Source organism: Urocitellus parryii, chromosome 15, assembly GCF_045843805.1.
Source record: "Urocitellus parryii isolate mUroPar1 chromosome 15, mUroPar1.hap1, whole genome shotgun sequence".
In the NCBI taxonomy this organism is placed as follows: Eukaryota; Metazoa; Chordata; class Mammalia; order Rodentia; family Sciuridae; genus Urocitellus; species Urocitellus parryii.
The window spans coordinates 11556736-11574465 of record NC_135545.1 but is presented as its reverse complement, the minus strand read 5'-3'; the positions used below and the strand labels follow the sequence as shown (position 1 = coordinate 11574465).

The 17730-nt window shown below is 52.8% G+C and overlaps 1 protein-coding gene across 1 annotated transcript in view; it reads right to left on the bottom strand.

Annotated features, from left to right (window-relative positions):
• Nucleotides 1-6010: 6010 nt before the first annotated feature.
• Nucleotides 6011-17730, bottom strand: part of Megf8 (multiple EGF like domains 8) — a 38490-nt gene continuing 26770 nt past the window's right edge. Inside the window, exons 32-41 of the mRNA XM_026403881.2 lie at nt 16887-17010; nt 16492-16705; nt 16152-16366; nt 12438-12645; nt 12101-12260; nt 11488-11680; nt 10858-11028; nt 10587-10717; nt 10009-10141; nt 6011-8969 (exon numbers count right to left, since the gene is read on the bottom strand). Coding sequence (XP_026259666.2) covers nt 7701-8969; nt 10009-10141; nt 10587-10717; nt 10858-11028; nt 11488-11680; nt 12101-12260; nt 12438-12645; nt 16152-16366; nt 16492-16705; nt 16887-17010 — 2818 coding nt within the window. The 3' untranslated portion in view covers nt 6011-7700. The remainder of the gene's footprint in view (nt 8970-10008; nt 10142-10586; nt 10718-10857; nt 11029-11487; nt 11681-12100; nt 12261-12437; nt 12646-16151; nt 16367-16491; nt 16706-16886; nt 17011-17730) is intronic.

Sequence of the window (17730 nt, the reverse complement as noted above, 5' to 3'; positions counted from 1 at the left end):
CCCTCTCTGAGGCCAAGTGTTCTTACTAACACAGCAAAACCACAAACCCCTTAACAGCACATTGTGAAGCTCTGTCCACATCCTGAAAATAAGCAAAACTAGAAAGGCAGTCTCAACGGAGTCGAAACAGTAAAGTTAAAAAAAAAAAAAAAAATCTAAGCCTTCCCCTAAATTCAGTCAATACGTGTGGACTTTTGGCTTCATGCTTCTACTAACAGGTTTGGGGAACTTTTATCTCCAAAACAAAGAACTGCCAAGCTTAAGGCTCTATGGAACTAAAAGGCATCCTAAGAATTTTCTAGTTCAATGAATACTCCCCCACCTCTCCACTCCCCTCTCTTTTTTTTTTTTTTTTTTTTTTTGTACTGGAGATTGAACCCAGGGGCACTTTGCCACTGAGCTCTTTATTTTGAGACAAGTTTTCTCTAAGTTGCTGAGGGCCTTGCTAAATTGCTGAAGCCTGGAACTGGTGATTCTCCTGCCTCAGCCTCCCTTGTTGCTGGGATTACAATGGTGCGCCACTGCACCTGGCTTAATCAATCCTCTTTTCCTTCTTTTCCCTCTTTTCTCTCTCTCTCTCTCTCTCTCTCTCTCTCTCTCTTTTTCTTTCTTTCCCTTTACTGTGGTACTGAGGATTGAACCCAGGGCTTCACACATGCTATGAAAGTGGGTGGCCACTGTGCTACATCCTCAGACCAAGCTAATTTTGTGTGTGTGTGTGGGGGGGGGGTGTGTTGCTGGGGATCCGGCCCAGGGTCTTGTGCATTCCAGGCAAGCACTCTACCAACTGAGCTATATCCCCAGCCCCTAATTTTTTAAAATTAAAGACATTTCTAGTAATGTGTCTATCTCTCTCTCTCTCTCCCCATATTTCCTCAATTTTAGAATGATCCTAAGAACATAAGAAACTTGCTTTCAATGGTCCCAAACAGAGAGAGTTGAGGGAAATAAAATTTTGGTACAAAAAGTGATTGGGAGGGCTGGGTTTGTGGCTCAGTGATACAGTACTTGCTCCTCACATGTGAGGCACTGGTTCAGTCCTCAGCACCACATAAAAATAAATAAACAAAATATTTTTAAACAGTGATTGGGATTCTTTTTTGTCTATACTTCACAAATATATTTTTATGTCACTTTTAATTTTCAGACTCCCTCGGCTACATCCTTTTTTTTTTTTTTTTTTTTTTTCTCCCTAGGAAGGAATCTGGGTGGAGAGGGAGGTTTGGTGAAGGAGATGGGGACATGACAGCACCTGATAGCACCTAGAACAGAAATTGGGAATTCAATGGAATCGATGTGTACTTTGATTAAGTACACTTTGTCTAGTCCATCTTTAGCAATACCCCTCCCTAATGGCTGAAGTTGGGGACACAATTTGATGGTACGCTCAATTTTCCATTTTCCTAATTCAGCCCAGCCCAGGGGGGCCAAGCTGCCCTCCCAAGTCTCCAGTAAGACTAGTTTCCTGCCGAGGAATGTCCTATGGCCTTTCGTATCAAGAACAGAGCTAGTCTGGAATAAAGGAGCCTCTGGGAGCTGGATTTGACTTCTGCAAGGACATGAGTTGTTGGGGCCTCGGGCTTCTCAGGAAGCACTGCCCAGAGGACTCGTTTTCACATTGTGTTTGAGTGTATATGGCAGGACTGTGCAAAGAAAGTTAACTCCTCTGTTGGTTGACCCCAAATCTGCAGGTCTAGAACTTATGGCAAGTTCAGGGAAAGACAAAGCTGGCCAACAGAACAGATCAGGGGTATAGACTATTCTGGCTTCTACTTATGTCTCTGAGCTCAGAGGCAGAGGGAGAGGGATGGCACTTTTCTTTTCTTTTTTGGTTATTGGCGGACACAACATCTTTGTTGGTATGTGGTGCTGAGGATCAAACCCGGGCCGCACACATGCCAGGTGAGCGCGCTACCGCTTGAGCCACATCCCCAGCCCCAGGGATGGCACTTTTCCAAGGAGTTTTAACCAGCTCACCCAGCAAACCCTCTCAAGGAGCACCTAGTGCCTTGAAATTTCAGGGCTCTGGTTCTTGCCCTCCTCAATCAACCCTCTTTATGAAGCTAAGCATTAAGGGAGAGAACTCTCTCTCTCCCTTAGCATGTCCAACTCCATATTTAACTTCACTAGACCCTTGTCTTTAAATAGCCAGACCCTTGTCTGACAAGTCATACCCTTGTTTTGTCAGACCCTTGTCTGACAATAGTCAGGTGACGTGTGTTTTTGCTTTATTTTATTTTATTTAAACCCAGGGCTGCCCCACTGAGCCACACCTCCAGACCTATTCATTCATTCATTCATTCATTCATTCATTTAAAGACCGAGTTTTGCTGAGTTGATGAGGCTGGCCTCAAACTTGGGATTCTCCTGTCTCAACCTCCAAGTAGCTGGGCTAACACATGTGTGCCTGGTAGTATGCTTTCTTTCATTTCCTACAGTGGTCAGCAACAGAGCCTCTGGCCTGTCCACTGAATTATGTGTTGGAAATTGCATGTAAGTCCACTGTTTTTGTTGAGATCTATAGAATTGAAAAATGTCTTATAACTTGACTATTAAGACCATATGTGGCAAGATATGGTGGTATATGCCTGTAATCCCAGTGACTCGGGAGGCTGAAGCAGGAGGATCGCAAGCTTGAGGCAGCCTCAGCAACTTAGTGAGACCCTAGGCAACTTAGTGAGGCCATCTCAAAATAAAATTAAAAAGGGCTGCAGATGTGGCTCAGCAGTAAAGTGCCCCTGAATTCAGTGTCCAATACAAAAAGAAAGAAAGAAAGAAGACCAGCTGAGCATCTTTTGGCCTCAAACTCCCACCTGTCAAAAGGCACCCACCAGACTATAATCGGCCATCTCCTATATGTATAAACCACTCCTAAATCAGCTTCCAGCAAGATGGTCCTTTAGGATAACAGGCTGCTGGTCCACCATCTTGTGATCATCATTGGAATAAAGGCCTTTCTCTCCCACCACCTTGCCACTCAACTAATGGCACCACTGTGCAGCAAGTAGACCCATTTTTGCTCAGTAACATTTTCTGCAAAAGCAACTAGTAGGTCAGAGTATGTTCAGGACTCAAGATGGGACAGACTTGGCATCTGATCTCAACTCTTACTACTTACTAGCTGTGTTATTTTGATGAATTCATAAACCTTTCTGAGCTTGTTTTGTCCTCTGAGGATATCAATCCCTAATACGCCAAAATGCTACTATAAGGACAAGGGATAGAACAGAAAGAAAGGCCAAAGTGTGACTTCAAATAATCATTGTTGTTAATATTACTATTATGTGTATATGGTAGACTATTCCCACATTAACATATTGTCACTCTTATTTAATGTTATTCCCCCCCAATCTGCATATGTAACCATCAAGTGATATCTTCACTTAGAATATCTAAGAGCTGCCTCAAATTTAACATATTCCAACCTAACTTCTGGCCCACCCCACCCCTCCGCTTCCCATATTCTCCCCAATCTTAGGAAATAGCAAGCTCTGTGTCGGCTACTGGGTCCCTGTCCCTTTCCTCCAGTGCCGAGCTGTCAACAGATTCTGTTGGCTCTACTTTCAGAATATACCCCAAATCTCACTCCTACCCACTGAGCTGCCCCCATCTTGTTCTATCCACTCTCCTTTTCAGGCTGAAAATATCAGGCTGTATCCCCTTTAATTCTTCTGCTCTAACCATGTGGGTCTGTTCTTCTCTAAATGCGAGGTAGGCATACTCCTATCTCGGGGGCTTTGCTCTGGATCTTCCCTCAGATGCTGTCTGGCTCACTCCCACTGCTGCTCGCATCATCTTATAGAGAGGAATTTTCTTCCCAACTTGGCTTAAATTGCAAGTGTTAACCTCCCTCCCTTTACTGCCTTTTCAGGCCATGTTTCAAGATATGACATCATTTACTTATTATCAGGTACCTCATTGGTTTATCAGCTCTAGGAAGGTAGGGACCTCATTCATTGCTGTGTCCCCAGCACCCAGAATAGTGTGGGGCCCAGTGTAGGTGATCCCAGGTGGATGGCATAGGCTTAAAAAAGATGATTTTGTGTGGAGCAATGGAGTCAGTTTGTATCAGAATCCAATTTGCCTCTTAATTTGCCTGGAGTTTTTAAAGAGACTTAGCTCTCAAATCCACAAAATAGGAGAATAAGTTTTTCAGTGGTGATGTTGGGAAAACTGAAACACTCATGCCAAGCACCCTGCACAGTGCCTGGAGGATTACAGACCCTTGGTAGAATGTTCCCCCTTTCCCTAAGTCTCCAGGATGTTATGTTGGCAGCCACAAGTGGGTTAGAATCCAGGCCTCTGACCTCCCATTCCCAGGTGTTCACCCACCACAAGCCTCTTGCATTCAAGTGCGTCCAGAGAGAAGTGAGAGCTGAAAGGTCAACCTGAAGGGTATATATGCATGCGCTACAGGGCAAGTACACAGGGGCATACACATGTCAGTGACAGATGACAAAGGAAGACTGGCTCTGAGTCACAGAGAAAAGGGCCAGTCATAGAGCATATGCTCTATTTAGGAAGGCTAAGTTACAGGGTGACTACTAGGAAGGTTCCCTACCTAAAGGGTCCAAGCATAATGCAGAGACCTGAAGAACTTTCGCTCCTTTCTAGGCAGGATATACTCTCCTGTGATTCGGGGTCTCTTGTCTCCAAGCAGCATGGCTCACTGCTAACCCTCAGCTCCCAGGCTGGTCAATTCTGCTTGCTTTATCCCCAAACAGAAATCCCAATTTGTACACCCTGGCTCTAGGGCCTGCTTCGTGCTAGGAAGCTGTCAGCTACAGCGACCTGTGCTAAGGGAAGGGCTCCTTTCCCAGGAGGTAGGACAGCATGCAGGGCAGGCACTGGGCAGGGTTCAAATGGCAGCTGCCACTCACTGGACATCCAAGTAAAGTCTATAATCCTTTCTCATCTGCAAAATGAGGATTACAGCCAGGCGTGGTGGCACACGCCTGTAATCCCAGTAGCTGTAATCCCAGTAGGCTGAAGCAAGAGAATAGTGAGTTCAAAGCCAGTCTCGGCAAAAGCAAGGTGCTAAGCAACTCAGTGAGTCCCTGTCTCTAAATAAAATACAAAATAGGGCTGGGGATGTGGCTCAGTGGTTGAGTGCTCTGAGTTCAATCCCCAGTACCCACCCCTCAAAATGGGATCACATGACTCCTACCTCACTCGGTTCTTGGGGAAAATCAAATGAGGCCACAGCAGTAACATGCCAAGTCAACTCACCAGCACATGACACTCAATACACGCCAAGTTCATAGTCTATACATCTTGGAGGCACTGTGGTCAGAGTAATCCCTGAAAATCCCCTAAATTGCCTACAAAGTCTGCAAATACCATATTATCCATGGGCCACTGGATTCAGGCACTCCCCAAGCCTAACATATTGCCAAGTTCTCACCTGCACACCTGAAGCAGCCAGCTTTGTGCTCAGAGCCAGGTTGGGCAGAAAGGGATCATTTGAGCACTCCCAGCAGGTGCCCAGGCAGTACAGGTCTTTGGAAGATAGAGGTCTTTAGCTCCCTGCCCTCAGTGGGAGCTCTTGCTTGTCCAAGGGTTTGGGACCCTCCCGTGATGCTTTCAGTTTTGAACTTGAGAGTATACTTAACTAGAGAAAGATCATGTTGCTAGGGCCTCATTTCAGTTTCCATGCTGCCTGGTTTGAACTCTTCTTACATTAGGGCCCAGAATAAAACCTGGGACGAAGGCAGTCTGTTTTTCCTTCTGAGCCAAACTTTCTTCTTATGGCAGGCACCTAGGGCAAGGTCCCTGCTCCTGGTCAAAGAACTTCCTGTCCCAGCTGCCCTTGGTTCATTCCTTCTGGGAAGCAAGAGTTCCGCCATATCCACCTCCCACCACCACCACCTACAAGCAACACAGGAAACAAGCCCAGGTCACAGGGCTTGGAGGTGCACCACAATATGGGCACTTATCCAATTGACCCAGTGCAGGGCTGACATCCATTCCTCCCTCCCCTGCACGAAGATCACACTGGGACACTGGGTCGTCCCCCACACTCTTTAATTGTTGATTCAGTAGCTCCCCTCCTCTTCAGATGAGGTGGTCCCTGCTGCCTCTGACATGCACGTAACATGGGGGGGGGTCTCTCAGACTGCAGACCCCACAGCAAGGGGATGTGGTCCCAGTCACACAAGGACCAAAACAGCAAACAGGGGTTGGAGTCTTGGGGGAGAGTCCCAAGTTCAGGAAGATGGTTAGAAATGGCCTTCAAGGGGTAGAGGAGCTCACAAGTCCAAGGCGGGGCTCAGGTAAGGGTGGCCCCTGAGGAGTGCTCCAAAGTTGTCAAGGCAACACTGGAAGAGCTGCAGGGCGATCACTCCACCAAGTCCCTCTCCAACCTTGGTACCCCTGCCTTCACCAACACCCACGCCCACCTGGGGGGCATCTCAGGCAGGGGTTGTCCCTTCTGAGGCTCCCATCCACTGGCCCATCTTTCTGGTTTCACCAGGTGACCCTGGTCCCAGGTCAGGTAATGTTACCACTCAGCTTTGTCCCTCCAGCCCAAGGGGGTAGGAACTGCTTCCTGCTCTTGTTCACTGCTGGGCCACCTCATGGTCCCACCTGTTCTCAGCCGCTGCTCTCAGCAGCACCACCAGTTCCCACTACTCGATTCCTTCTGCTGAAACACTCTTGCTGGTTTCTGTATGCCCACCTGGACCTGACCGAAGTTGATGTCAAATGCATCTCACATCAAAACTTGGGCTTGTGTGTGGTACTGGGGAGTGAGCCCAGAGCCCTGTGGTTAGAAAAGTGCTGCCACTGGGCTGTATCTTCATCCCCGAATCCTGGACCCTTTATCTTCTCCACAAGCCCCATTTTCCCCATCTGAACAAAGGAACCCACTCTCCTCCTGTGGTTCAGGCTAGAGTTAGGGTCACCCAGAACGTGCTCCCTTCCTACCCTGACCTCCACACCACTGCAACCTTTCTACACTTATCTTACACTTGGCCCTGACTCTTCCCACCACTGCCACCACCCTGATCCACTCACCGCCATCCCTTCTCCCCCTGCTCGAATCCATTCTCCACACCTCAGCTAAACAACTGCTTCAACAGTCATGGATCCTGTCACCACCCCCAAACCCTCCAACAGCTTTCCGTTACCCTGAGAATAAAACCAAAAACCTACCTGGGACCAGAACATCCAACCTGTCCTTAATTTCATCTCTTCACACTTGATCTGGGTCATAATGGCCAGTTTTCTAGGCCTTCCAATAAAACAAGCTGATCCCCACCTCCCGGCCTTTTTTATTTTTGCCTCTGTCTGGAAGATGTTTCCTGAAGCTCTTCCCATGGCCACATCCTGTGCTCCTCAGTCTAGCTTCTCTGAATACACAATCAACTACACCAGTCTCACACTGCCACAGCCTGCGAGACCTCACAGCACTGGTCCCTCTCTGGAACCACCCTGCTGTGTGTGTGTATGTGTGATTGTCTCCCTTCACTAGAACCCAGATAAGGTCAAGGAATCCTCTCATTTCCTGTTTTGCTCTGTGCCTACAGCAGTGCCTGGCACAAAGTAGGTACTCAATAAATAGTTGCTGAATGCAGAACAAAGGAGACCCTGGGGGGAGGGGAGGGAACCAGTGGTCCCTCAGGAGACAGTGTCCAAGGGTTCCCAGTCCAGGGTGGTCCCATCAAGTGACTCGGTTGCTGTGACTGAGGACCCTTGGCAGGTCAGAGGGACATGCTGGTGAGGTTGTCCTGGCTCAACAGTCCCTTCCGGCCTGCGCCAGCTCCATGCCCACTGCCCCCAGCACCCCCACCACCTCCACAGTACTCATGCAGCCTATGCCGCAGCGTGACAAGGGCTGACCCTAGGCAGGCACCATTGGGCGCATGGGGCCCACCAGGCAGCTGGAGTAGCAGTGTGGCCACACCAGCCATGCCATCTTCTGTGGGCTCCAGGGTGATAGGTCCAGCTCGCAGGCCAGCGGTGGTGGAAGGGATGGCTGGTGGGCAGCAGCCTCCTCCCATGGGTCCCCAGGGGCCACCAGTCCCTGTCAGCAACAGGGGTGCCAGGAAGGGCTCAGAGCGGCGAAAGGCAGGTGGAGGGAGCCCAGGTGGCTTCCAGGCAGGGGCTGGGGCAGTAGGATCTGGTGGGAAGCAGACGGTGACTTTGGCAAAGGGGCGGCTGGCCATCTTGGTCATCTCCTGCAAGTGCCGGCGCTGCTCCTGTCGCTGGTCCAGGGCCTGCTTGGCTTTCCAGAGGAGCACACAAAGTGACAGGAAGAGGAAGAAGCAGGAGAAGAACACAGAGAAGAAGACAAACAGATCGATGTGGGCCTGGTCCTGCCGGAAGAACAGCAGGCCTTGCGAGTCAGCTGAGCCATTGGTGCCTGGCCCACTTGGGTCTCCCACACCCAGCAACAGCAGGTAGAAGCGGCTCGACTTGAGAGCGTGGTGTTCATGTGGGTAGGTGATGACTAGCCGGTCCCGAACACTGCGCACCACCAATACTGCCGATGGCTCCGTCACTGTCACGTATGTAATCAGGCCCCGTGGCCACACCTCCCGAACCCGTGGCTCTGCTGGGGGGCCCGACCCACTCCCAACCCCTGGTCCACCTGCCTCTCCGGCCCCCCGCGGCCCGCCATCAGCAGGAGGCGGGGGTGGGGGTGGAGGTGGTGGAGGCTGGATATGCACGGTGTGGACTCCGGTGTCAGGGGCCACACGGACCACAAAGGTGTCATAAGAGGTGGAGACGTAGAGGTCCACGGCACCAAAGGTCACATCCAGCGTCAGGCGAATGTCCACGTTGGTGAACTTGGGCTGCACGCCAAAGAGTACAGTGCGCCCAGGGCCCAGGGCCCGGCGCTTGGGTTCATGGAAGCAGTTGGTCTGGGAGGTGGGGTCCAGGCAGCACTCCTGCTCCACCGAGATGAGACGGTAGCACTGCTGGCCGCCCAGAGGGCTCCCGTGGAAAGACTCCCGGCATTTGGCGCACTGTGGGAAGGACACGGGGGAAGGTGGGCATCAGGACTGAGCATGGTACAGGGCTGGCCCCCAAGCAGGACAGAAACTTTGCACCTGTTGTCAGCAGCCACAGCCTTAAGTCCCCACCAGTGCCCCACCACTGTCATGTGAAACTCTAGAATGTTCCAGCCACAGTGTGAACACGGCTAGAACCTGACTCTCCAGCACTGCCGTCCCTGGTGTCACCCGCAGTGGCTCCAGCACTCTGAGGCTCAGAGGTGCAGAGCTGTGTTGGAGTCTAACTCCTCGCTAGCTGTGTCCTCTAGACCAGTGCCCTAACCTCTCTGAGCTTGAGTCTTCCTCTATATGTGACAGGAACCAACGCTTGCTCAGGAGACTTCTTTTTATTTCCCTTCAGTGTGAGGATTGAGTCTTACTGAGTTGCTCAGCAGCCTCGATTTTGCTGAGACTGGTTTTGAACTCTCGATCCTTCTGCCCCAGCCTCGAGAGCTGCTGGGATTACAGACGTGCACCACCACAGCCAGCGAGAGAGAGGGTACATTCTGAGCAGTGGCAATGAGGCAAAGCAAGGACCCATGAAAGGGCCTGGACTGTTCATGAAAACAGGGAAAGCACGGTGAGGTCAGAGAGTAGGATGTCTACTGGGGAACAAGGAACATGAGGTTCAGAAGTGCCCAGCACACCACGAACTTCGCATTCTCCCCTGTGGGCAGTGGTAGGCCCAGACATCAGTTTTGAGATTCAATACATTTTCTTTTTTCCTTAAAGTACCATGAGATGGGTTTTCCATCACCTGCAACCTCTGAATTAGGACTATATAATGGAGATAGTCTCTGCACCAGTCTGGGAAATCCCAGAGGCCTGTCTGGGTCCTCAGATCACTGCCCAGGGCCTGAAACTGACTCAGAAACAATTTATTAAGCTGATCTTGATCCAAAGACCACAGGTTCAGAACCATGTGTCAGTTCTGCCCAGGACTGGTACGTCATCCCACCTCTGATCCTTTGCAAATATGGACTTGGCTCATAACTTGCCTCTCCAGCCTCACCTGGTACTTGTAGCAGTCTCGGCGATCACTGGGGGAGCTGCCCTGGCACGTGCCAGTCTCTGTGTTATTCTGGCAGGGGCAGCCCGTCCCGTCCTGCTCGTTACAGGTGTCTGCGTGGCCATTGCACTGGCATCTGAGGATGGAGAAGAGAATGGGGTTATGGAGCTCCCATGACCTCTGGGGTTCACAGAGGTCAAGCCAAGGCTGCAGAGTCATTAAATGGCAGTCAGGGTTGGAACCTAGGTTGGACTGACTCCAGTTCCCTGAACATTGGAAGGAAGACATGGGATGGGAAGGTCATTTGGACACCTTTCCCCTCAGCAACCCTCTCTCCTTGCTCCCCCATCTTGTCTCCATCTGGGCTGCTCTGCAGCTCTGGCTTCTAAGGGAGGGGGCCCCTGAACTCTGAACTCCTCAGAACTCTGAACTCTGAACTCAGCTCATTTTCCCAACCCTGCCCTGGCCTGGAGCCCCCTGGGGACTTTATCTTCTTCTGACTGAGAGCAGAAGACTGGAGGCTGGGGGGTCCAGAATGATTCCTAGGGGGAAAGGCCAGGCCCCAACCCCCTTCCTCTCACTTGGTGCATTTGCCATCCAGGAGGAAGTAGCCGTGGAGGCAGCTCTCGCATTTGTCCCCATAGCTGTTATTCTGGCAGTTCACACACACAGCTTCGTCTTCACTAGGACCCTCTGTCACCCAGTTTTCAATCTGGAAAAGGACAGGGTGATTACAAATGGAGCAGCCCCCTCCTCCCTGGGAGCCAGGTGTCCAGGCTCCATCCCCCTCTTCCTCTAGGACCCTGGAGTCCCGGCCACCTGCTCCCACATCCCTCAGACCCAGACTCTCACCTCCTCTGGATCCAGGGAGTACTTTTCTGGCTCCCTCCTGGCCATCTCAAGCTCCTTCCTGGAGACGCAGACGTGGCTATTACCACGACAGAAGGCATGGCAGGGCCGGCAGGTGCCACCCCCCACGGCTGAGCCCACGAACAGCGGGAGGCACTGCTCACAGTGGCTGCCCTGGAAACCCAGGATAGAGTGAGCGGTCAGAAGGGCTGCAGAATCACAGGGCGGGGGACACGCAGCCTTGGCACTTGGTATGTATGGTCCCAGACTGTCCGCCACTCTGCCCCTGCCTTCACGGGCTCACTTCCAGCCCTGTGTCCTGAGCACCACATGCTCACCCTCCCTGGCCCAGTCTCCCCACTGTCCATAACAACAGTGTCCCCAAAGTTTTCTCACATCTCCCTGGGACAGGACTCTGCCACTGCTTCCCCATGAGTGGCTTATCAGGGCTCAGAGTGAGACTCAAAATGCCTAAGCACAAGGGCTGGGGTGTAGCTCAGTGGCAGGGTGATTGCCTAGCATGCAGGTGGCCCTGGGTTCTAGCCCCAGCATTGAGGCGGGTGGGGAGCCTGAGCACAGGCTAAAAGCAAGCAAGGGCCTGGGTCCCAAGGTCAGGCGGCCCTGGGTGCCCACCTTGGTGTGGTTGCGGCAGAGCAGGCAGTGGTCGCGGGCCCCCACGCCCGCGCACTCACTGTGGCGGTTGCAGCGACACTCTGTGGAACAGTTGCGGCCAACAAAGCCGAAGTGGCAGCGGCAGTGGTCAGGCTCCACGCACGAGCCATTCACACAACCCTGGGCGCACACGGGGCGGCACAGGCCTGTCACACTGCAGGGGTCAGGGCAAAGGTCAGGGCAGGTGGCCCTGGCGGGGGGCCTGTCTCCTAACACCATGGCCTGGCCCCTCCAAGCTGGCCTATCTTCTTTCCACCTGATTGCTCCGTCTATTCCACCACTTGCCCTCTGGGGTCCACCCACCACTTCCTCCAGGAGCTAGCCCACAATCCTCCCTCTTCTTGGGCCCCTGTGACATTCATCCATCCCTGGTCTCCCTCACCATCCTGTCCCACCCCAGCCAAGCTCACCACTCTCCTCCTCCCTGGATCAATACCCACCTCCCGCCTCCGGCTGCTCATCCTTCCTGTCTGGCTAAGCTCTGGACTTCATCCCTCACTGCTCCCACGGGGTCTCCCCGCAGTCTGGCCAGCCCATTCCTCCTACCCACATCCCACGGGGCCTACAGCCTCACTTGTCCATGGTGTAGCCCGTCTTGCAGCTGCACTCATAGCCGTGGGGCTGGTCATGGCAATTCTGGGTCTCATTGCAGTCATGGTGCCCATTTGCACACTCGTCCTCAGGGGGGCAGGACAGGAAGGCCCAGGATGCCGCAGGACGCCCACATGTCAGCCCTGGCCCCAGGAATACAAGGCTTTGCCTGGGGAACCTCTACACTACCCGCCCCCAGCCACCCAGGTCATTGTCCCTGCTTCCTCTGAGCTCCATCTCTGAGATGAACCCCAGTGTCCCCATGTTCTCTGTCCCAGACCCAAACCAGCCTTCTTGCCTGGCTCCCATACCCTTCTTACCGTCACGGGGGCCGCTGAGTCCACCCTCCATGCAGCGGCCGCCCCCATCCTGGCCCCCCCAGGCACACCAGCCACAATGAGGGCGCCGCAGACACAGGGCACACTGGGTTGCCTGCGCACAGCCCAGGGAGCAGCTCTCGGGGCCCCGGAGCAGCCGCCCGCAGCCTCCAGCCATACATCTCAGAGGCAGGTAGGAAGGGCTCAGACACTGTTCAGGAAGGAGACATGGGGATGGGGGGAGAGAGGCAGAGAAAGGAAGTCAAACACTGCGGCGCTCTCCCAGGATAGCATCTCTTCTCTGAGGTTCCCCCTCCCTGGCCACAGTCAGCCCAGGACACTAGCTGGGCCATCACGTGTTCTCACTCAAGCCTTTGTAACTAGACATCAGGACTGCAAGTGGGGCCGGGAGGTCAGAGGAAGTGGGAGATCATGTAGACTTGGGCTGGGGGAACATTTGAGGACGTCTGGATGAGCAGAAAACACACAAATGAACAGGACACAGAAGACAGTAGCCAGAGAGATGGAGATGAGACCTCATATCCGAAAGACAGGAGAGGCAGAGGAGAGGCAGTTTTCCAGGCTCCATCCCCAGCCCCTCATGAGGGCAGGGTGGACTTTATACCCCATGTCCTAAAGGTACCACTGTCTTGGGGTAGCAAGTTCCTCTTCCCTACCCAGCTCAGGTGCTTCTGTTCCTGGTAGCTCTGAAGCCAACCACCCAGGATCAAGACAGAAGAGGGTCAGAAGCAGGGCCATGAGCCACAGTTGCTTAGAACAAATGTGGTCCTGGCTGCAGGGCAAAAAGGTCCTCCCCTCCCAGCTGGGAGGCCGAGTCCTGGATGAGGAGCCGGGCAGCGATTCAGAAGCCTTCACTCTGTGGGGGGACCCAGACCATGTGCACAGTGAGGTTTAGACCCTTGGGAACTTCCTGGGTTTATACACTTTTTATTTACTGCACAGACCCTAAGTGAAGTAGACGAGGGAAGACAATTATCCTGGCTGGCTGCTGCTTGAAAGCACTTAAGAAAAAGCAAAGCAGCCTTGCAATCCTGAAATAGAAAACCCGGCTGCCGTGGTCAGAGCTCTGAGCGCACTGAGGGTTGGGCCTGCCAGGAGCCGCGTCTTGCGGAACTGCCAGAGGCAGACTCTCTGCCAAGGAGTCTAATACTGCCATGCCTAAGGCATGTAATAAATCCTGCGTGTTCTTTTTCTTGTTAAAAAAAAAAATCTCAAAAATATTCTCTACCAGGCTGGGCTTCCAGATCTAAATTTAGTGCATGCACTGGCAGATGGTGGGGCAATCCAGGAGCAAGCAATGAGAGTCCTCGGTCCTGAAAAGCACTTCAGAACTTCCCGCTGTGACCTTCCTAGCAGCGAACAATAAGGCCCAACAACCTACCCTGCATTTCCTGTGTTCCTAGAAAAAATAGGTGAACAGTAAGTTCCAGAGACAATCCCAGCTTGCCTGTTGACATACACCATGGAGTAGCAAAGTGTCCGTGCAGGGTGCTCGATAATGAAGTTATTGAGGGGAGGGAGGGAGGGAGGAGGGAAGGAGCCAGGCCAGGGAGGAGAGCACTCAGCTGCCTGCCATGGGTGAGGTTAAAGCCATTACAGAGAACAATGCAAATAGTTCGAATCTGGCAGTCTCTGAACAAATCATAACAGGTTTAGAGCCCACAGCTATTGACCTATGTGGGGATATTTGACCTATGTGGGGGATGTTCTTTAAAGATCTGAGCCAACATCTTAAAGCTAGGAGATTTCATAGAAATCATATCAGACAAAAGTCCCCTTGTGTTCACACACAGCATCAACCTTGTGCTGCCTGGCTCGTGGACAGGCTGTCCCTCCGATTCACAGGCCCCACACATCCTCCTGCCTCCTGCCTGGAGCTTCCTCATCTCCTGAGCTGCCTGGGCTCTTCAGGCATCCAAGCCTAGCGGGTGTGGAGGAACTGGGAGGGGCTGGGGGAGCTGTGTGAGACAGCAGATGCTCGGTGTCGCCTTCTGGTCCCAAAAATCCCCACAAAGACAAATTATAGAAATCTCAAGAATATTTGGGGAGACCTTGTACTGCCAGGACCTCAGGTTTGAAGGCAAAGGGCCTCTGTTTGCAGCAGACCAACACCAGAGGGTCCTCTGACCTTCTGCCACACTGATAGTCCTCTGAGGAACCCTCACGGGTATCCTCTGACATGGAGGTAAAGAATATCTGACATGGAGGTAAAGAATCCTCCTAGTGGGTGGAACTCAGGACAGCAGATCAGTCCTCCCCCAGTGCTCATTACACCAGCAGCAGTAACTGGCTATGACTCCTTACTGGATGGCAGGTACTGTTCTGTGCTCTAAGTAAATTCTCCTACTTAACTGATATGACCTCCTTATGGGACAGGCTGTTGATAATGATTCCCATTACTCACTGAGGTTTAAGAGAGGACAAGTCACTCAAGCAAAGTCAAACAGCTGGAAAGTGACAAGGTTGGATTTAAACCCAGGCCCAGCTGAGCTTGGACCCTGAGCTTGGAACCTTAGCCCGTGATCAAATGAGCCAAGATGCCACTTGCAGGCATCTAGCCGTAGATGCCTGAGGTCCTACACACCCTGACCTCCTGGGCTGGAACGGGTTGGATATTACTGTCAGTTTCTTTCTGTAATCACCTCTCAAAATGGAAGTTCTAATGGTAAGTGTCCCATTTTCCCTGCACTGCTGTCCAAGGTGACAGGGTGGTGGCTGAGGTGATCACCGGCTCATGGGCTGTGGCCAGCAAGGAGGCTGGACTCTATTGGGTCTTGCACAATCAAGGTGTGAATGAGGAACAGATGTTGGGGGGAATCAGAGACTCATTTCCTACTAGAGATGATGGTGGAAGGTGAATCTGTCTTGTCCTCCACTGGGGTGGAGTAGGAGGCAAACACCTTTGTACCTGGGACAGCTAAATCACACTTGGTGAAGGCATCTTTGGAATAAACTTTCTGGAAGCTGAGAGGATATGCTGGGCAATCAAGGGACAGGCTTTCCTGGACACATGGTGCTTGCTTTGCCCACACCAATCACCCCTCCAACCCAAGGATACATACTAGCTCTCACCTGCCCTGCCCCATTGGAACCACATGCTCCCGGCCCTCCCCAGCCATGTCTCAGTGGAGTACAGCTGGACACCTGCCTCACAAGCTGGGTCACAGTTTCCCCTTGAAAATGTGAGCAAACTCATCATGAGAGGGCCCTATGAGAAAAGCATATAGACTGAGGCCCTGTTTGTTGATGATGAAGCTGAAGGAAATCGAAGGACACACATGTATGGAGAATCACTGAGACCACAGGCAGTGTGGCCGAAGAGCCAGAGAGCAGCAACACTCCTTGTTCTACTGAACACCCCACCTCCTTATTACGAAAGCAGCTGGAGGCAGCATTTCTTGCAACCAGAAGCTCCCAATGTAGACAGATGGAGCAGGAAAGCAGAAAAGGGAGGTTGAGGGGGCATGAAACGACAGTTATGGAAAGAAAGCGGAGAGGAGACCATGAATGAGCAATGGAGAGACACAGGGGCTGGGGAGTCCGGGAAGGAGGCACAGAAGACAGCAGGGAACGTGCAAGAGGGAAGGAGCTGGTGTGAGGAGGAAGAAGGCATGGCGGGCTGCAGCCAGGGAGTTGGAAGGAGGAGGACAGGGGAGAAAGAAAGCCCACTGAGGGCAGAGAGGCAAGGGGCAGTACCTGTTGGAGGCTGCTGCTCCAGACACAGTGCTGCCAGCCCCCGTCGGCACCCTTGGAGTCCAGGCACGAGGTACAGTTGGGCAGGAGGTGACAGGGGGTGGGGCAGGGCAGTGGGGGTGATGATTCCACGGGCATTGGAGACACATTAAGCAGAGAGTGGCTGAAGCATGTCCAGTCGTAGGTGGGCTGCACTGAGAGGATGCGGCGTGTCTCCCCTGGGTAGAGGACACAGATTAGAACTCAGTCTGGCCCCCAGCCCTCCTCCCTCAGGGCCAGGGGTCCAGGCCCAGGCCTCCTCCCTCAGACCCTGGAGTGCAGGCCCCCAAGCCCTCAGGCTCACCTGTCCTCTTGAACTGCCGTGTCCACATGCACTTGCCCTCCCTGGTGCACTGCTCACAGTCAGCAGCCCCGCACGCCGCCTCTGAGCAGTTTCCAGCCCAGAAGACCTCTCGCTGGTTGATGCGACAGTCATTCTCTGAGGTGCAGGACCCATTGCGCCCAATGCAGGCACCCTCGGGGCAGTTGGTACACCACTTACAGCGGGGGGCTGATGCCTGAGGAGGAGGCAGGCTTGGTGGGGTCTCAGGGCTCTCAGTTCCCCTTCTGACAGTCTTTCCCATCCAATCATTGCTGAAGGGCTCAGTGGTTCCTGAGACCCTGGACAGCTAGCCACAGATCTCCACCTCCTGCCCCTCTACCTGCCACTCCTTGTTATTCCCTGCACAAGCCACTCACCTCTCCATCTCCAGGCTGTAGGGTGCGGGGATGGCGAGCCAGGCACTCACTGCAGGTCCGGAGTCGTCGACATTCCTCTGGGGATCGAGGCATTGGGGAGCAGGGGGCACCCCCACAGCCTAACCTGGAGGTCATGAGGTGTGGCTCACACACTCAGCCAGGCCCATCCTTCGGCTTCTTGGATGTGCTCCTACTGTTCCCCCATACCGTATCCTGAGATGGACCTGCACAGGCCTCCCGATCCTTGTCCTCCCCACCACTTGTGACAGATGGTCTCACTTTCACCTGTCACCCTGGCCAGCAATATCAGAAAATACCCCACGCCCTCCTGCCCCTTCAGCCACTGAGCCCTCTGCTTCCTGAATTTTTTTCTCTGACCATCTCCTCTCCCCCTCCCTACAGGCCCTTGCCCAATTCAGGGCTCTTCCTCTCCCCCCAGCTAGCACCTGAGTCCCCTTGCTGCCTCTCTTCATTACTCCACCTCTCACAACCACTCCAGGGATCTCCCTGCCCAGGCCTGACCTCCCCTTCCTGCTCAAACTCTCCATGGCTCCCCCCCGCTGCCCAGAGTGCAGATACACAATCCCTTCCCCTAAATCCTTGGAGGTGCACAGGTTTTAGAATTTTCCAGATTTTAAAAATGCAGTGGGTGCTCCCACTATTACACACACACTCAGGTGCTTCCCCCACCCCCAATAATCAAACCCATTAATATTCCTGCAGTTAATGTGATGACACACTTCATGGGACAAACAAAGCCCACAAATAGCCTCGAGTCAGTTCAGGATAATCCAGCAGCCAAATGAGTGAGCTGGAGCGAACTTATGAACCCCTGGGCCTGCAG